The 21349-nt window shown below is 37.8% G+C and overlaps 2 protein-coding genes across 2 annotated transcripts in view; one reads left to right on the top strand and one right to left on the bottom strand.

Annotated features, from left to right (window-relative positions):
* The window catches only part of LOC120775310 (tRNA dimethylallyltransferase), a 144517-nt gene that overhangs the window by 9013 nt on the left and 114155 nt on the right, over positions 1 to 21349 (top strand). Inside the window, exons 3-4 of the mRNA XM_040105445.1 lie at positions 12893 to 13096; positions 13232 to 13356. Of these exons, the coding sequence (XP_039961379.1) occupies positions 12893 to 13096; positions 13232 to 13356 (329 nt within the window). The remainder of the gene's footprint in view (positions 1 to 12892; positions 13097 to 13231; positions 13357 to 21349) is intronic.
* Positions 11239 to 12243, bottom strand: LOC120775311. Its single transcript, XM_040105446.1, has one exon. It carries the CDS (start codon positions 11924 to 11926, stop codon positions 11321 to 11323), a length of 606 nt encoding a protein of 201 aa, XP_039961380.1. The 5' UTR covers positions 11927 to 12243; the 3' UTR covers positions 11239 to 11320.

Raw genomic sequence — 21349 nt, 5'->3', positions numbered from 1 at the left:
GACAGACAGCAGCAGTCATGCTATTCCCATCGTGTGACAAATGTTGTCATATGTGAATATAAATAAACAGAAACAAAAATGTGTACCAGAAGATTTGCCGGACGGACTTGTCACAATATCATATCTGAGTATGCTTTGGGTGTCCTCACATCAAGTGGACGGCGATGGCAATCATACTTGTGCACATACTTGTGCATATAGGGTGGTCCAATCCTACGAATGGCTTCTTCGACATTAACTTTAAGGACTTAAGGACTTTTAAGGACGCAGAACTTTGCTTCTTCTCATGAAAACTCTAATGCAGTCAATAGACGAGTATGTATAGTTGCCAGATGGCCAATTAATACGATCGAGACTCGGCGCGCCATCTTACTGAAAAAGGCCCTTAAAAGTAATAACCGTAGCATAGTTTTCTCCACTGTTGCAGGGCTTCGGCTTCCTCCGTCAAAGAAGCCTGTAAGAAAATTCTCTGAAAGAAAATATTATCCGTACTTCTTTCTTCTTTACTTATGGTAACTGTAGTAAGTGCCATAGGGACCTCTCTTATCCGAGGCAGTTGTTTCCTTTTCATTGAGTCTTTTTTTACGTGTCGGGTCCCAAACCTAGTGCACGAATCTGGGGAGGGATGGTTCGCTTTCAAACGGTCATCACTTTAGCTCGCCTTCAAACGGCTATTCTTTGGTTACGCAGAGGATACTTGGTCTAAGAGCGGAAGTCGTGAGCTGCTTGCGCTTAGAGAACTTTCCTCACTTGCGTGTCATAATAACATGAAATTTAAAAAATATGTACAATATATGTACCACCCTGTATGTAGAGTACAGCACGATCACTTCAGTAATAGTTTTGCAGCATTTTCATCGCTCATCAACCGAGTGTTTCTGAGATTGTGGCGCTGACTTTGTCAGCAGATATTTAGTAAGCAATATTTTATTCCTAAATATTTATAAAAATGCAACAACAACATTTATGGGATCTAGCTGTTGATATACATACCTAGATTTGTTGCAGTTTTTTAAAAAAGCCAAAAAAGCAAATTTACAAAAAGTATTATAGTAAATTAAAACGATTTCGAATTCTTTGCGGCAATTAAAAGAGACGCTGACTAGATGGACGCCAGAATTGCCGTTGTTGCTGGCGACTGAACTTTTAGTGTGGGCGTTGCTGTGTGCTTCTTCGTAAACGATATAGCAATTAATTCGTTGCTAATAATACACATATATTTCTATATTCTAAATATGTCTAGATTTTTTCAAAAGGTACTATACAAATGTCGATCGCCCTTTTTAAGTTCTCTTCCGATATACTACATATGTATATATTGCTCAATATAGGAAATACAGCTATGAGCAAAAAATAGTAAGACTTTGTTCATAATTTTAAAATTCTTAATTTATTCTTCAAAATCCATGTCCTCCCCTTCAAAGGAGTCGCCTTTGGCTCTAATACACTTGTGCCAATGTTTTTGCCAATCCTCGAAATAGTTGTTAAAATCAATACCCGAAATAGCCTTCAACGCACGTAGTAATTCAGGTATTCACGGAGCGGTTCTCTGAATTTTCTGAATAGCGAGAAGTCATACGGAGCTAAAGCGGCGAATGCGATGGTTGTGGCACAATATTAGTTGAAAATTAGGCGAAAAACTCACGAAGAATCAATAGAGTATGCATTATAGTGATGCAAAAACCAAAAGTTATCGGTCCATAATTTCGGCCTCTTTTAACCAGTAGCTTGACACATAACATTCAAACAGTTTGGCCTGTCGGAAAGAATTCGGAGTGCACCACACCTCGATAATCGAAGGAAATTGTAATTTGACCTGCTTTATCGTGTTTTTTGGCTTCAGATCACTTTTCTCATGATATTCGGCTCTATCTCCTCCTAAGAAAAAATTTAGTGAATTTGGAAGCCATCGTGCTTTCACTTTTCTTGGGCCCAAGTGATCTTTCAAAATGATTTTCACTGTTCCTTCCGATATTCCAACGATGCCAATAAGAACTCTAACTGTTCATAGACGATTATTTGACATAAATTCCTTTATTTTATGGGCGTGTTGATCATGAGTTGATATTGATGGACGTCCTGGACGTGGTTCGTTGGCAACGGGTTCTCGACCATCTTTGAATAATTTGTACCAATTAATACATATTTAGATAAGCGCTATATATTTGGAGCTAGGGGTAGATATGGATCTAGCTAGGTTTGGTGTTCTCATGGGCTTAATTAGCGCTCATTTTCATCATTGCACTCAAACCATTTGGTACTCTCAATAAAACTACTTTTATACGTTATGCTTTTTGTGGTTACCCATTCAAAGTTTGTTGTTTGATGCATTCGAAACATTTTGTGACGGGTTCGTGATATTGCTATTTAATAAGCCCTTAGTTTTATTCCTGTCATTTTTGTTCTCTTGAAGCTTGTTATTAATTTCCATCTCTTTTGAGCTATTCGTTCAAACTGCATAAAAGGATCTGTCTTGATCGTTGCCAGCAGGCATAGGATTAACTCCGCCTCAGCTTCGTCTAAAGAGGCTCCTAACTTTACCCACTCGTCTGCCTTTTCGTTGCAGAACATGTTTCTGTGACCGGGAACACAAATTATGGACAAGCGGAGTTGACCTGAAGAAGAAAGAGTTGACCAGTCAGTGAGCTTACAGTCTTCCTGCAATTGTTTACTCCACTGGATTTAATCTGTGGTGTCGACAAGGCCAGCAATGTTGCCTGGTTCTCCGTGTACTATATATACATAGTTGCCTCATACAGTTTCTGAGCTGCTTGGAAAATCAACTCGAACTTGAATAGTTGGTGTAAAATCTCGACACTCAAGAGCCAACCTGAAAATATTTAAATAAATTTCTGACATATTTCTCATAAATAAATCACTTCCAAAAAGCCAAGAACTTCGCGAGCACTCTACCCCACCACTTCCGCCCGTTTTGACCACATGCAGCGTTCTTTTAATTTTACCATAGTATGCTGATAACTACATACATATGTATGTATGTAAGTGTGTATATTGCCTTTGGCTAAGCATATACCACGTATAGTTGTTTAATATTTGCAGCACACTTCAATAGTGTCCAACAGCAACGGAAATGTCTGTTTAACAATTTGTGATTCATTAAAGAAGCTACACTTCTTTCGCGCATTTCGAAACTCGCATTCCGAAAACTTGATTGACAGTGAAAAAAAAACAACAAAAATATATTTCATAAAAAACATATGGACATAATGACTTGTATGTCTGTATGTTTGTGCTGAAAACTTATGTTTTGAGTACAGTTATGCTTTCTGAGGCGCATCGGACAATTTGAGGAGAGCTTTCAATAAAACTTTCATGAAAATATACTATATTTGATTGACAAATGTAATGAGAAAATAATGAATCTAAAAAACCAAATATATTGATAGATATCACCTCCTGCGATTAATATAGCCCAGTTCCACAAGTAATATATATCTCTGACCCCATTTCAAACAGACTCTTTTTACAAGAAGTTTAGATCTTGGTACTAAAACCCATAGTACTGCGGCATATTATATATAAAGGGTGATCCATTTCGAGGTTCCCTACCTTTTTTAGAAAAAACACAGAAACTTCAAATATAATCGGGAATGTTTATTTTCGTTCGAAAGAACATTCTTTGGCATTTATTTTTTGAAGATAACCGCTTTCAAATGTTGGCCGTGGGAAAAGTTCAACGGTGAGATAACGCATGATCTTGGTGGCAACTCGACCGGCACAAAACGTGAAATTATATGCCCAACGAAGTATTCTCCTACTAAATCTATTGATTGATGCGATGTGTGGGAAGTGGCGTCGTCTTGTTGACACCAAATGTCGCCGAGATCACGAGCTTCAATTTCAGTCATCAAATAGTCGGTTATCGTGGCGCGATAACGGTCGTCATTGACAGTTACGATCTCACCGGCATCATTTTTGAAGAAATATGGACCGAAGATTACACCGGCCTATGTTGCTCTTTGCCGCGAATGCGCCAATTTTGCTTGAATACATACATAGCAAATTGAGTCCTCAACGCTAAACAAAATTTGGCTCGAAAACGTCGAATCTTTTTGAACTTTTCAAGAGCCCATAGAGCGAAGCGCTGTCGAATAGAAGGTCTTGGGAAGGTCGAGCGGCTTCAGTTCTTGCACAAGCTGTATTGTGTACGCTGTCAATTTAAGATCTCGACGTAAAATGCGCCAAGTCGTTCCGTACAACAATAGTATTACTACGAACGGCGACAAATTGTGTAGTACCCTTCAGAAATACCCTTCATATTTAAAAAAAAAAGTATGGATTTTGATCGGTTAGTTTCGACAGATGAGCAGCTTTTTGGAAAGAAAAGAACAATAGATCGACTTGTAACAGGTGGTTTTTCGACCTGGCGTTTTCAATGAGGCAATTCTTTTTCGGATTTGGCTTTTTTGAAAGCTGTAACTTGATTTGTAAGGATCTTGTGTCATTGTGTAACGATCTTGATTTGCGGGCTTATAAAACTCAAATTGTGCAAGAGTTAAAGCCGAACGAATATCAAGTGGGTCGCACGTTCGGTGAATGGGTTAAAAACGAGATGGGCATGTTTATAAGCGAAATTTTCCCATTTGGAGTGATGATAATACATAAGCAATTGTTGAGACGAAGAGCTAACGTCCCACCAAGTCTCTGTTTTTTTTTTTAATGAAGCCGGCCATAATGTTACAGTCAGTAAGGAACGTAGTAGAGCCATGATTAATGGTTCTATCATGCCTTAATGGTGGGATATTGATGTGGACGATCTTTAGTTCCAACAAGACGGAAAGAAAGTTTTGGTGAGCACATTATCTCGCGTCGTGGATCATGCGTTTTAACAACGCCTAACTGTTTTTTCTGTGGATATGCGTTGTCTACGCACATAAGGCCGAGAAGATTGACGCCTTAAAAAGAATATTCGGCGCGTTGTTGCTGACATATGCCCCCAATTTCTGCAAAAAGTGGTGGAAAATTTCGTTTCTTGGCTGGCATTTTTTCGATCCTAAGATTTTCGCAGAAAAAATGATTTTGGTATTCAGTGAGTTAATCTATTGTATTTGTCTTTTTATATACCCTCAATATTACCATTGAGTCGTAGTGTTCGTAACTTTTGCATACGGTTAGCTTGCAATCGTTCAATCCTTTGTTAACTTTTAAGACGATAAAATCTTTTTCAGAAGAAAAAAATCCGCGCTTGGATTTATTGCTTTTTCGGTTAAAGGTTCGTGAGGTTCCGTTACCTACTTCATTATCAATAACACATTTTTATATGACAATGAAATTTTCTAAGATATCCCTCATTCGTAATGTTGGTTAGTTGGGTTCGGAAGCTCTTCGCTGTGGTATTCAATCCTATAGTATACGTCGAGACCGTTCAGAGAACATCTATAAAATTAATATTTTTGTTTACTATAAAAGGTTCCCTAAAATTTCTAAATTTCCATCGAATTAGAAAAAACTTCCCAGAGAGTAATCATGTAACATCTTTTCTTATACCGTCCCTACCCTAAATTCATTCAAAAGCCTTTTGAACTAAAAAAAACTTACAAACACAGCCTTACACTAATTAGCGAAAATCGTAAAGCTCCAAAATGTAAGGCTGGAGAGCTCATAAAATCAATTAATGAATTGAAAGTGAATGCATTAAAGAATTGATTCAAATATTCAAATTAACGCACACATAAGTGGAATGCAAAACGAACAATCTTCATTTGTCATAACCGACAAATGTGTTCCAGGAATGGAGAAACTCGAAAGGTGAAGTATTGTATCCTAAAACGTGCGTCCCGCACGAGATGGACGCAGGGACGCAGATAATGATCGTTTATGGCATGCGTGCATTTTGTTGTTCGCTGTTAGTGTATAACGTCCGGCTCACAGCTCATAAAGCCATCACACCATAAATAAGAGGCGTTCCGAAAACAAAATCTCTCATGAAACAATGCAGGCAGAAGAACAGCTAAATGATGGGCTTTTAAGATGTTGTCACTTTCAGCACTTTCGAGTGTATGGGTCCCCACGATGATTTCGGCAAATCGCTAATGAAATGCAATCGAGAGTTAACATATCAACTAATTAAGATTTAAGTAGAGGTCGAAATGACGCGGTTCAAGTTGAAAGACACAAAAGACCAAAGAGTCGAAGAAATAAATACAAAGTCATTGTCATTTAAACTTACGTTTTGAATTCAACGGGCAAATAAAAAACAGCAACGAACGCCATGAGTTGCAGGCAAATCGACGCAATGCGCTGAAAAAGAGCGTAACTGAAGAATATGTAAACAAAAAATCTGGCGGGTAAAAAGTGCATAAACAAAACAAAAAGCAAGAAACGCGCAGACGTCGAAGTGGAGAGGAAGAAACAACAAAACCGAAAATTCACAGCTTTTTAGCGTCTTGCAGCGAAGCGTCTGTGCGTCAGTCAGCCGGACGGTCGACCAGTCAGGTAGGCAGTCAAGCGCAGGCAGGCAGATCGCGACTGCGCGCAAACCTTGTGCAAGTTCAAAAACCTGTATGAATGAGTCAATCGGTAAACAAAACGACGAAAGCCAGACACAGTCACAGGCAGCGCGCCAGCGACGTGTGTTGCATTAGGCGATGCGCCGCAGACGTCTTGAAAACAAAGAAAAATGAAGAACAGAAAAAAACAAGAAAAATAAAAGAAACAGAAGAAACGCACGAAAAACAAAACAGCCGCAATGCCGGTTGGACGCCGGGTCTGGCTGAGCAGACAGACGCGGCACGCCGATCCGGCCGGCTTTTTGGCCGTGGTTCCACTTAAGCAATTCGCTTTTAATAAACAAACCGCATTGCATGCGCACTCAAAGTTCAAACATGCGGACTGAGGGACGGACGGAGGGCGGAAGAGATAAGCCAACAGCCGCACAGACGCATCAGCGAATTCGCTAGCAACAAACGCACACACGTGTAAGGCGCATATATGCATAAACAATCGTGAGCATAACAATTGCATTATCGAGTTTTTTTTAGTTTTGAGATCTTCTTCATCTTTAATGGCGTAGGCATCGCTGGTGCGGTTATAGCCGACCGAGGCTGTTTCTTCTTTTCATTGGTAGTGTTTTTATGTGGGGGGTCGCAAACCCAACATAAAACCCTGGGGAGGGATGGTTCGCCTTCCCACCCCAGCTCGCCTTCAAACGGGTGTTTCTTGGCTACCCAGAGGATACTTGCTTTAAGACCGGAAGTCGTGAGCTGCTTGGGCTATATGTAAAAGAATCGTTTCTGGCCACTCCCAGGGAATGACGCTCAGAGAACTTTCCTTACTCGCGTGAACTTTTACATATGGCTCCATATTCCTTGTTTTGAGGTCACGCCTGTGAAAAAGAAGCTCTCAAACTAGCGACGTGTACCCACTTATCAACCACTCTTCACATGGCATTAACAGGCAGATTCTTGTCCGGTAAGAAACGGAATCAAAAAGTTTATTTACTTAAGGACGGAATTACCAACTTCGGCCACTCACTAATAAGCAGTGTCCTTCTTCGACAGCAATCGTGTTACCTTCGTATTGATTTCGTAAGGGTAAGCTAAAGTATGACCTCTAAGCTCCTGAGCAAATAACGCAAAATGCTTTTATCCAATATCGTATTGGGGGTCTCTAGGAACTCCGCTCGCATTGAGGTGGTATATAGTGTTTAACGTTCTCTAATAAGTATTGTTTCGTAGAGTTCGGCTTAGATCACAGATATTTATCTGACGGACTGGAGATCGATAAGTGAGGGATCTAATTACCAAATATTTAAAATTAAAAAAATAGAGGTGGCTTTTTACCAGGGTTTTAAAGTCTTTTTACTGACACCTCATGTTTTTATCGAATCGAATATGAGTTTCTCAAACAAGCCAAGCACTGGTCCAGCTTCAGGATCATACGCAATCATCTGTTCACCTCGCCTAATTATCATATACTTACATATGTATATCTTCGTCAAACTCAAAAGCTACAACTTTAATCGAAAATTTGCTCTAAAAATCGTTAAATGAAGAGAATATCTTCTGGGGTGGTAACCATATAGACTAAATGTGGTGTAAATCTACTAAATTAGGTCAAAAATCTAGTAGTTCGTCGAATTTTTTTCAGTTATTTGGGTATATTATGGGTCTCTCTTCAAGATACCGGCTGTATAAAATTTTGTCTTGTACGCAAGAAACTTATCAGAGCTTTTTACGATCGAAAACTGATAGGTTCCTGTCAAAGTCCTGTTCCTGTCACAGTTCTACTTCAGAGCTCTCCACAGAAAATCATTTGTTTCTAATGTTGTGACGAAAGATCAATAACATAGCTCCGCTTATCATGCCATTATTTCTTTCGCAGCTGTAGATACATACTTGTGTGCGAGTATAGAACATACGCCGATCGGCTAGTCATGCAACCGACTCAAAAGTGTTATTGGTATGCATCATACAACCACACACACACACATACAAACACATGCATTTTTTGTTTGTGCACGTATGTTTGTATGCGTATGTGTTGCAGACACAGTGCAAACATTTATTAATGTTTTCATTTTGTAGCCGCCATTGTTGTTGTGGCTGTCGGTTTTCGCTTTTTTTTTTGTTGCTTAAACGCTTAACAGCAGTAACGTCATTGCAAACAGACGCGAAAGGAAACACAAAAAACATGCGAAAATCATATTTTAACACTATCCCTACACAAATAACCGAAAAACAAAAAGAAATTGAAAATCTGAAAAACGAATTCGCATTTATTTGTTTGTGTACAAACATTGCAAAATATCACTTACTTACTCTTGACCGATAAAGCAATGTCTATAAACAAATTCATAGCTTGGAAGTTAATATTGTCGAGTCTTTACTTAAATCGGTTGCTGATCATGGAGAGATTTTCGGAAACTTACACTCTGCTTTCATAGTGGTTACTTATCCTTTCCACGACCAATATTCATGATCTAGACGTTTTTATTGTTCATATCTGTCCCTTAACGCCATTGTCTGACATCTAGTGTGACTCGGCGCCCACTTGTTTAGACCTTTGGGTGTTCAATAGCAACTAAACTATATTTTGACTGAACGAAGACGGAATGATTATTATCATTCGAAAGAACATTCTTTAGCATTTATTTTTTAAAGATTGTCTCTTCAAATGTTGGCCGCGGCGAAGTCTCAGATGGTCTATCCGTTGAGTCCAAATTTAGATTACTCGTTCCAGCATTTCGACTGGCAACTGGCGAAAGTCTGAATCGAACCGGGAAACCGTAAAGACTTTAGACTTTACATATCCTCACAGGAAAGAGTCTAACGGTGTTAAATCACACGATCTTGGTGGCCAATTGACCGACCAAAACGTGAATTTATCTGCTCAAGGAATCCATAGATTGATGCGAGGTGTGGAAGGTGGCGCCGTCTTGTTGAAATTAAATGTCGCCGAGATCACGAGCTTCAATTAAAGCCTTCAAATAGTCGATCATTATGGTGTGAGAATGGTGTTGTTGTTGTTTGTAGCGGCAGAATTCCGCCGAGATGACAGTCCTTGGCCGGATAAAAATCCGGGTCCGTTCCATTTACGTAGACCCCACTGTCGTGGGAACGGGTGGGATCAACAAATGTGTGAAAACGGTCGCCATTAACGGTTACGTTCTCACTGGCCACATTTTTGAAAGAAATGTGGACCGATGATTCCACCGGCCAAGAAACCACACCAAACCTTTTTTCTTTCTGTATGAAATGGCAGCTCTTTATTCTCTTCAGGTTGCTCTTCGTCCTAAAGGTGGCAATTTTGCTTGTTTATATTCCCATGGAGCCAGAAATGGGTCGCATTGCTAAACAAAATTGGGCTCGAAAACGTCGGATCTTCTTGGAACTTTTCAAGAACCCATAGAGCGAAGGGATGTCGTTAGGGAAGGTCAAGCCTCAGTTCTTGCAGTATTTTTTACGCTTTGAATTTAAGATTTAGAAGTGAAATGCGCCAAATCGTTCTCCAACTTCCCATGTGTCCTCCAATCTGACACCTTAATTTCATACGATAGTCTAGCCCTTAAGTTTTTGGCATCTGGGAAAGAAGTTTGGAAAGCCCTCAATTGAGCTCCATCTCGGAATCGAATGATATTTAATCACATGAAACTTGCTTTGCCACTCTGACAGAATTTCAACGGTAGAAAATATCCGCACTGAAGTGTAAAGGCTGCGTATAGTTTGAAACGGTTGAGTTTCCAAGACAATGTATTCTTAACGATCATAAAAGGCGACTGATTTATCTGACTGATTATCTTAAGTGACGATCAAACTGTCCTTATTTATGGAAAAAATCACTTATCTACCTACCAACTTAAAGCTATATTTATGGTTGCCAAGATCCGTAACAAAACCGAGATCTAAGCTTGGTGTCTGCTCCACCTCGTTTCGACAGTTTCCACTTTCACCCAAATACTCACCGAAGGTACTTGAGATTAGTTGTGCTAAAGATTCTAGGACCCTGATCTACTCTAGTGTATTGTCGATATTGTGAAAGACCGTACTTTGGATAGACCTACATATGTATGTGTGGAACCGGTTGCCACTGATGATAAAATACGATTATTTGCGTTTCTGTTATGAAAATTAATAAAAATTCAATCATCTAAGGTCTGGTTGTAGAAAGAAGTAGGGGGATTCTATACTTTCGGAGGGTACAAGATCTATGAAGGTCGAGATTACTTAGCGTTTTTACCGTATCAACTGAATAATCCGCAGACCAGTCCACCTTCTTCAATGCTGTAATTTGGTTTACTCCTAAACGCACGTTATATTGTTTCCTTCATTATAAAATATCTTCCTTCGATTTGTCGTACGCCAGTCAAATATGACACATTGAATTCATCCCAGATTATACTTTAAATAGTTCTTAAGTAAAGGTTTGTCAATAGAAATAAAAACATTTAAATGGCGTCTTTTAAGCTATGGCTAATTAGCTCAGCCAAAACTAATTCTAACTAAAGAGCATTCAAATTACAAATCTAGATTATTATAAATCCAATAAAGCCTTCGAATCAGGCAAGTCTTATGTCCAAAACTGCAGCGTCTTCTTACTATGATCATCTAAAATACTCGATAGCTTTTCCTAAAATAATAGAAATTATTCTTACAAGAATACTTCTGTGCTTCGGAACAACACTAAACTTATAGCATCTACAAATGATCGTCCAGACTTCTTGGCCACTTCATAAAACGCAACTTGTCCATTTCGAAATCAAATTTATGTATTTTCCGCAAATTAATAATAATTATCTCATGAAATGGTCTGTTTACATGCATTTTTCCGCAACAACATTCATTCGGTCTTCAGTTCCATCTCATTGCTTCATCCACTCGGGCTTACCAGTGATTGCGTAATTGGCAAGGAATGTAAACACTGAATAACCGGTAAGTACAGTGTTCTCGAGTGAGCCCTCCCAGTAGCTGTCCAACAGTATGGCACCATATTTGGTCAAGAAGGCCGTAAGAGCCATGCTCACATAAACGTAGTTGCTCTCATTGACAGCCAAGAATGTCAGCGACATGATATTGCCCAAAATTGTCAGATCTTTCAGCGTATTTGTGTTGCTATCATCGCCTTCCTCTGTGAAGAGTTTCGCAATTAAATCAAAAGCGAGTGGTATAACGAATAGTCCATGGCCCAATGCCAAAGCGCTGGTTTCCGATGATGCCAAATATAGTTCAATATTTATTAGTGGCAAATGCACGATCTCCATAACACTGTCAGATATCTGACGTATCTTATTGCAACTATCACTCTCGTCGCCCTGCTTGTAGGCATGTATGATGCCCAGCAGGCCATGGCAGAGTCCAAAGGCGCAAGCGGAGAAGGCATAGGGATGTTCGGCCGGCTGTATTGAGGCCAAAGCAAATCCTGAGGCACCTACCAAAAGGCCATTGAATACCATGGAAAGCCCGGCCATCCTGCCGTTTAGCGTCTTCACTGCTCCGTTGCTAGACTATTGATCTCTGTGTACGCAGCGGTATAACGGCACGGTTTTGCTTCAGCTACGTCAAACTCGGCCGCTAACCCAATTTTGATACGTGCTCCTCCGGTATTCCGCCAATAATTTTTTAGCGCAGAGAATTTTGTGTAAGCTTCTTATAATTACTGTTAATTTTGAAATATTTTGCTTTCGGCGAACAAACAATATAGAGTTTAACACAATTTTAGTTATAATGGTAAAAAAAAAAATATTTATAGAGAATTTTGTTTGAAAACCGAACGAAAAATTTATGATGTTTTTCACCATGTAGTTTACAAAATACGTATTTCGGAAGGATGAAGTGTCTATGAGATTAAGTTGTATGTGACTACAGAATAAATACTTAACTAGCTTGGGTTATAGACAGCTTATTGTGGTGATTTAAGCGAACTCCTATGTTCATATGCACTACTGTCCTAAAGGTCCCGAACTCTATTTGTGTGTCTGAGTGGTAGCTTACCTGAGAGGTATAACATCCTCGACCAGTCAGTTCGAACCGGATTGTACTAGTTTTCTAGCTGGACTTTCGGGATTTCGTCTTAAAGTACACAACTTAAACTTTCACCGTTTTCGACTTTTTAGTCGCGTCGTAGCCACAAATTTTGAGACGGTATACTGTTGGAAAATTGGTTCTTGACTTGCTGATAAGTCATCATTTGAAGTCACTTCAAGATCTATAGTGTCTTTTCATATATTTTCAAACAACATGTGTAAGGATTTCTAAATCGTCCCTAAATATTTTGAATCGTCATTAAGTGACTAAGTTCCTCGTTCAAAGTATTTAATGATCCGTTGGTAACTTTACTTTACTTTGGCTATATTCCTCGGGTATGTAGCCCTAGTACGCCTTTTCTGTGGTCGAAAGTAATACAAAGATAATCCTGAACTGTTCAATACGCTTAGATCGAAAATCTTTTAGCACAAAACAAGTGTCCCATTGTTGTTGGTGGCACTAACTACTACATTGAATCGCTACTTTGGGATATACTCGTTAGTCCGCCGGATCCCAACGACTTGGACGGCATAGACAACCAGTCTGGCATATCTACTTCAATTGTAACTACTCAAGAGGAAGGTCCTAATGTTGAGTCTGAGGATGCGAAGAATGTAAGTATTATTGGAAACCGTTGTATCTTAAGAAATGATTAAAAATCGCACTGTGCATTAAAATATTTCATTTCATTTCATTTTCCTATTTTGTTTTTTTTGGTCTCATTACTTATTTATATCGTATGCTTTTAGCCTTTATTTCTACCTCAGTCAGAAATGTCAGCAATGTCATCTGAGTTGTTGCATAACCATTTAAGGAAGATCGATCCGGACTCAGCAAATCGCATACATCCGAACAATAAAAGAAAAATTATGCGGTAAGTTGATTAAGAAATATTTGAGAAATTCAATGAAAATATTTATAGCGTTTATATGTAGTCGAGCATAAGTGTTAAAAACTCATCTACACAAAGTTCAATTGTCTTTATTGCACAAAAGTGGCAGAAAAACGTATCGCATCAAAAGTTTGGTTAGGTGAGAGCGCACTGGTACATCTATCATACTTATACTTACAGCTTTAAATACATGAAAATACTTAGATAATATTGATTCCGCAACGGGAATACAAATTGTGGAGCTTCAAAATATAATTGTCTGTCTTGTTTTATATGTTTAATGGCGGTCAGTAGGAAGTTCGTTACTTATGCAGGTTTAGTCAATAGGACCTTGCAATATTCCCCTGGTATTTGTATTATGATGACAGCAGAAACTCTGCCTGTTGATGTTTTTAGAATATCACTGACGATATGACCGACATCTAAAAGAAACTTTGCATACCCTTTAATGTGCCTCACACACCCTCCAAATCTTCTATTCGCTGTTCGTCATACATGCCTACATATCCTCAGCTTTTCGTCTTCTCGGACTTCTTCTCAGTCGAACTGGGATTGTCCGCATAGACGTCAGACTTTACAAATGCCCACAGGTCTAACGGTGTGATATCACGCAATCTTGGTGGCCAATCTACAAAAATGTGAAATTAGTTTAAAAATTAAGAAAAATTAGTTTTTCTACCCTCTACTTTCAACTATTATTTATTCTTTGGAACTAAAACCCGTTAGTCGGTCTGAGCAGAGCAAAAAACTTCGCAAGTTGCCTCTGTCTATCTATCTTTACCGAGGTCGTGCTAGGCGTATATCCCAAATGCAGACTGCTCCCTATGCATTTTATTCTTCCATTGGATGTGTGGACGTCCTTGCTTCCAATGTCCACCCAAGGGTCTTGAAAAGAAGGAGCTTTTCGCTAAACTACATAACTCCAAGTCGCTATGGTGCTAATTTAGAACAGTAAATTTCCGTACCTAGATTATTGGCTGTCAAATTTATGGCTCTACATATGTTCCCATGACGCGAGGATGCTTTGACTGTGGTCTCCTGGTATTTTGGTTTGCCACCTTTCATCACAAGAGCAACGTTTTTCGCGTCATTTTCTACATTGAAAAAGGCTGCTAATGGCTCTCTTCCTTGTATTACTACTACTATCGACCTACATATGTATATTGAGAGAAGCTCCGACTTACCTTCCAAACGCTTCAGAAGAGATTTCCGTACTCTTTTCTGGCGCGGTGGATAACTTCAGCACTGCTTGTAGAGCTTCCGTAGAGAGATCCTCTCCAATTACTTCACCAAGCGGCATTATACCAACGCAACTGCAACGGACTGTCACGTTCTCGCGCAATTGGCTGGTACCCATCTATGCGAACCGCTTGGGGCTTGGAGACGGGTGAGGATCATTTCGAAGGTCGGTAAGAATCGCTTGTGTCGGCCAAGGTTTGTAGACCCATCAGCCTCTCGTCGTTCTTACTGAAGACATTTGAGAGACTGATTGATCTGCACTTAAGAAGTAGTATTCCAATAGATCGAGTTTCAAGGGTTTAGCATACGTATTGCAAAGGTAAGTCAGTGGACACAGCCTTGCACACTACTGTCTCCTGGCTCGAGAGAAGCATAAGGAACAAAAAGTTAGCAGTAAGGACCTTCCTCGATATCGAGGGAGCATCCAATAACGTTTTCCTGGAAGTGATCCTTAAAGCTTTAAATAGGTTTGGGGTAGAATCGAACCTTAAACATTAGGGTGATTCAAAAAAATTTTTTTTTTCGTTTGGTACTCTGAAAAAAAGGTTCCAAGACACCTCTAAGAAAGCCTATAAGATTCATCATTCATAATAATTTTTTTTCATTGAGTTATAAAATTCATAAGAAAAAAAAAAAATTTCCCAAAAATAATCAAACTTTAACTGTTAATATCTTTTAAACGTTTGGGTTTACGAAAAAATCATAATAGACATTTTTGTAGAGCATTTAATTTCCTTCAAAATCTAAGGAACAAGATATTTTTTGAAGTAGTTGGAAGCGAGATATAAATTTTTCTATCTGATAATAAGAAAAAATAGAAAACTATAAAACTGTATGTAGGAGGACCTTCCCGTTACAATTAAAAACTCATGTTTGGAGAGGCTTTCTTAGAGGTGTCTAGAAACCTATTTTTTCGAGAACTAAACGAAAAAAACATATTATTTTAAAATTTTTATGCGACAGAACTATCGTGGCAAAGTGCGGTAGGGCGCAGACACAACGGAATGCAAGCTGGTGCACCCCATAAAGGGGAGTTTTCTCGCCGCTTCTCGGGATCATGGTTGTTAATGATCTGCAGGAAAAGCTAGAAGAATCTTCTCGAGCTCGAGCTCCTAATGTTTCCACAGGGACGTGTCTGATTCTTTTAATAAAGTTTTGTACTGAAAAGCGAATATTCTTCGTTCAAGTAATAGTCTAACTTGTTAGTCAGTGTTGAACTGCGAACTCATGGTTACCAGTACCCACAAGTAGTTTACAATTGTTAAAAGTAAAATTGTTACTAAAATAAATGCTCATAATAATCTCGCTGTATTTAAAATTCGTTAAAAAAATTTTATTTATTCTAATCCATTAACTATTTATGAAGGCGGGCATTAGGCATTCATATCCATTAAAATTTTCTCGCTTCAAGGCGCACCAAAGTGCCATTTGGTAATAAAAACCCTCACTCACCCTGTGGCACATACATACATACATACATATGTAATATAAGCATTAAAACATTAAAATATCTGTTTTTTTATTGTATCTATTTAGAGTCGAATAATTTAATTGTTAGGCCTGGCGCACGTGATTTAATTGGGTTTATTTTGTTGTACACGCACACTTACACCCATTGTACTTAAAAGTACTTAAAACACATTGGCTTGGAGCTTAGCGAAGACTTCATTAATTAATATGTACTTACGTTTGTTATGAAAATATATCACTTTAAAAGCAAATTCGTTAATCTTAACACCCCAACACCAGCATTTATAATTCTTTGTCGTAATATTTGCAGTGTTGTATTATTTTTATCGTCGTTATGCTTCCAACATGTCCAAAGGTATGTGGAAGTTGGCGCAAAAAATTGTGAGCGTGATTAAATTACATACGTTCAATTTATTGCCTGCGAAGCATTTTAGGGTTCTCATATACCGGCGACCGTTCAACTAGGCAGGAAGCCAGTCAGTCGGCCGATTCAGCTTTAATAGCCAGACAGACAGTTAAGGAACGCGTGGACTATGCGTTGCAACTGAAGATCACTAATTTGCGCTTGTTATACCAAGGGGGTGTTCATTCAAGAAATATTGCCGGTGTGACAAGAAAGTAACTCTCGATAGGGAATTGGTTTCTTATGATCAGTACATTAAAAGCTATACCAACTCATGGAAATGGTCTACTATATCTCTGAAGTTCTGACAGCCTCCACAGATATCGTTCCAAGCTTGTATAATTCTGGAACATTTGGTTGCCTTAAACCTTTATCCGCCTTATATTACTTCAACCAATTTTGTTTGGTTGTGATTGTTCACTCTCTCCGACTACATTGAAGAACGTTTTTAGAATAAGAAGTGCGACATTTTATTCTAGGCAATTCTGGTTACCAGAAAGATGAAAACTTTTGTATGTCGTAAATTTGATTTTATTGTATTCTCTCACGATGTCTAATTTAGATAACAGATATCAGATTTGTTGACCCCTCCTTTACCTTTTTCATTAGGTTAGGTTGGGTTAATCTGATAGGCTAATAAGCCACGCTTAGACCAGTTTTGGTCCTATGCAATATCAGTTGGAGTTCAGTTGCTAGTTCCAAGGGGAGTAGCCATCCTTTAGGATGCCTGCGCTTGCAGCGAATTTTAAAAGACTCTGTGGTCTCACTACCGATACCTCGTCCAGTGTATCATGCCGTGCGGACCCCAGATGCTTATAGCGCAGTCTTTTCAATGCGGGACAAGTGCAAGAGAGACAAGAGATGCTCCATTGTTTTCCTGGTGCCCTGCTTTGGACATTTTTTGCAGACTTCTCGTTCTGTCAGCCCCATTCTGCGGGCGTGTGCCCCTACTCGACAGTGGCCAATTAGTATTCCCATCATGTTCCTAAATTGTTTTCTAGTGAGTGCCAATAGGAATTTTGTGTACTTCTGATCTACCGTTTTGTACATGACTTTTACGGTTTTGGACCCAGGTATATCGTTCCATCGGGTTTTGTTTTTCTTTACCATGCTTCTGTCGAGAACCCATTTCATGAAGAGATTATGTCCACTTGTGCATAAAATTCTTACAAAAAATTTAAAATTTAAGATTTATCTAGCAAATAGTTTTGGAGTTATGATCGCATTTGTAAGAATTTTTAGACTAAGTGTAGTTTTAAGAGTCAAACTTTAAATGCATTTTTCCCGAAACGCTGTGTGTGCAGAGTCGTTGAGGAAAGAAAAGTTCTTAGAAACGGCTGGACAGCTCGCCTTTAAATTTTCACACGACCTTCTTAGATAGAACGTATTTGTTAAGTAATTATCGAAGGCGTACTATTTTTGAAAGCAATTTGAACTTTTACGCTATTCTGAAGTGTAAAAACGACTTTTGTGGGAAGCCGTCATTTGGTCAAAAATGATACGTCCTCCGTTCTGAATTCGTTTATTTTTATAATAGTTTTTTGAGGTGAAAACAGAAAAATCTGCTTCACTGCCAAACACCTCTTTTCTCAGACCTTTCTGGAAATCGGCTAATGGTTCAAGGAACACCAAAAATTTTCAAATGATCGACCGCTACCCTGAAGTTTGCCACGAAGTTTTTAACACCCAGAAAGAAACGTCGGAGACATTATAAAATGTAGATACGAAAGTGATCAGCGATTTAGCTCTTATATACGTGAACTTGTTTCTCTTATATAAGTGAACTTGTTTTTCCGATATCGGACCACTGTAGCATATAGGTACCATACAAACTGACTTATCGAAATCAAGTTCTTGTGTGGCATCTTTTTTATTTGTGAAGTTTATTATAGCTTCGGCTGCATATTTCATTAAGTTCTCCATGTTAATGGCAGACTATAAAATAGACATACATACATATGTACATAAGTATTAATTTCCATGTTGCATGCAACTCTTTTCGATGCCACCTACTACTACCTTAGCAAAGCAGTTAAAATTCGAGCCAGTTTGTGCAATAATTATATCCCGCAACTATCGTCGGTGGACTTTCTTCGGCCTACGGTTTGCTAGAGTCGCAATACATCTCTTTACATCGATCATTTTTGCTTATAAGTCATCATTAACTCGTGTACAATATTGAGTCCCACTAGAAAGAGTCCTAAATCTAAAAACTTTACTTTGTTTAGCACTTATACTTAGTGTCCACCCTAATATTGGAGTCGATTACCCACTGTCCATTACCAAGGGTAAACTGATTAATTATGAGTATTGTACATAAATTGCTGCTAAGCACCGGTTTTTCACTGTTCATTTCGACCGCCCTTTTCAATGTTTTGCCAACTTTATTTTATTAAATTTTCCTGCAACATTAACAATAATTAAGTTGTCTTATAATATGCACATGTAATTGCTAAGAACCATAAGTATCTAATTACATTACATTGCTTTTTTACATACACACAAACAATTAGAGAGCCACAGTGGTGTCCGGCGCTTTGAACTAGAAAATAATTAAATAATTAAAATTACTCGAAATTTCTATATAAAGTCAACCAAATTTGTGGTTCAATTAGGGAAACTCATGTTTAAAATGATGTAGACACTGGTCTACTGGTTAGTTGAGGACATTAGAAGTATAATCGACTCAACATAAAAGTATTTAGTATTCACATAGACTCAATTAAGCTTGAGCACGTAGTTTTCGACGGCATCAAATGAGAATTTACAACAATTTGTTGGCAAAATTATATTATAATTGATATTAATAATTGAACAATTAGTTAATTACTTGAGACAATTAGAAGGTAAAATGCTGATGATCATTAATTTACATACCATATAGTTGTTATCAATTAAATATTAGGTGATTAATTATCATTATCGATCAACGTTAGGCTCGATTAACGATAGGCTCAATTAACAGTAGGCTCGATTAACGTTCAGCTGTTATACTTGCTTTTGTTCTTCATTTTGTATATTTTCTGGTGACCAAAATTCATCAACTGATTGCTGTTTTATCAATGTACACAACCAAATTTATAGCCTAGACAACCACCTGTATAGTTACATTTCAGTTTCAACTCGATTAAGAATGAATGTAAAAAAAATAAGCTGTTAATAGTACAAAAGTCGGTTAATTGTTGAATTAACTTCTGTGCGAAAAAATTAGAGAACTTGTAGAGAAAAAATCGCTTCTTCAATGTGCAATTAAGATTCAAACATAATCAATTAGTTAGAAAATTTGTCAACTATATTTTAAATGGGTAATTAGTTGATGGTTTTATAAATTAACAGTTATATACTAATTGTAATTAATTTACTTATTATCTGTCAAATTGAGCACAAATCGAGACTAAATTGTTGAATTTCGCTAAATAGCGCAATAAGTTTTCACCTTCACTTAATTAAACGTGAAAAATTAGTATTAGTCTCCAACAATTTATTGCAAATTAAACACTAATTGAATGAATTAGGGCCTATCTACATGTACAGGGATCACATCCCCTCACTCGCGCCCAGCAAGCTCCTGGAATTGCTCAGAGTGCTGGACTTTTTTGACCATATGTGATATAAAATAGGGCACAATAGACCATAGTTTGTAGTCAAAGCCTCAATTATGTTCTATTTATCTATCTAATTGAATAATTAGTGCATACATGATAAATTGAGAACAATTACAAGCCTAATTGCCAAAATTTACTTATGTACTTTAAAGAAAGTCTGCACCATTTCCTCCGCTCATTTGTTAGCAATTTATATGTGGTTTTATTTTGATTACTAAACGGGGTCTACTGTACTCTTGTAAGCTTATGCTTGTATGAAATGTAGCTGAAGTGGCATATGCATGCTTTTGACTAGTTTTTGCACTTGCCTTTTGTTGCTACATTTGATTTGTACTTCACTCGCGGATCAGTGATAGCGGTGCATTGAAGCAAGAACTTTGAACACGCCACAACCAGAGACAGATGTTGGTGGGCTGGACTCATAGTAATCGTCTTGTATAAGCACATTTACACTTTACATAATAATATAGTTAGATATATGTATTTACAACTTTAGGTAAGGGTTCACACAGTTACGAACAAACTCATGTGGCTTAAAGGCGAAGTGCTTGGATTTTTAGCCAATTATGAGGATAAAATGTCTTCATGATATATTAATAGTAGTTTTTATATGAATCTAGATGTATACTATTATAAATTAAATAGGTTTTCAAATCAACCCATGGAAAGTACTTTTGTATTAACAAATATTTTTAAGAAAATTAAATATTTATTTAAAGAAAGTTAAATTTTTTCGCCCCATGCTATAAACAACTTTACTGATTTATTGGTATTCATGTTTTTGAAAATTTCCTAAAAATCAAAAACATATTAAACATTAGCAAAAATGTTTATTTTTTCATGTATTCATTTTTACTTTTTTTTCAAACTGTTCTGCACTCATTCACACGAATACGTCCCCGTTTACCTTTCGTGTTAGCAGTTATTAAATAGGCTGCACGTTTTTCTGCCGCAACAATGTTGTTGTAATTAAATATTAATGTAAATATTCAATTAGAACATCAAAATGATGAAAACCATCAAGTGTTGTGTTATAATTTCAACACGATGATTAAATACTGCTCATGTAGTAAGGGTATACCACACGCAGCCTAGGGATGCACATACAAATATATGTATGAATAAATATGTCAAAGTCCAAATGTGATATGAAACTACTTAGTATAACTACCTTATATAAAAGAAAGAAAGTGAGTTGCCGCAGTTGTCTTCTCACCTCCAAATTTGTCCGAGGCTCTTGTTAAGACAATAAGATTTC

Source organism: Bactrocera tryoni, chromosome 4, assembly GCF_016617805.1.
Source record: "Bactrocera tryoni isolate S06 chromosome 4, CSIRO_BtryS06_freeze2, whole genome shotgun sequence".
Lineage (NCBI taxonomy): Eukaryota > Metazoa > Arthropoda > Insecta > Diptera > Tephritidae > Bactrocera > Bactrocera tryoni.
Note: the sequence above shows the minus strand (reverse complement) of the source record. Positions and strands in the feature narration are given on the sequence as shown.

Coding starts and splice junctions, on each gene's coding strand:
- LOC120775311 (XM_040105446.1), bottom strand. CDS start 11,926: ATGGCCGGGCTTTCCATGGTATTCAATGGCCTTTTGGTAGGTGCCTCA.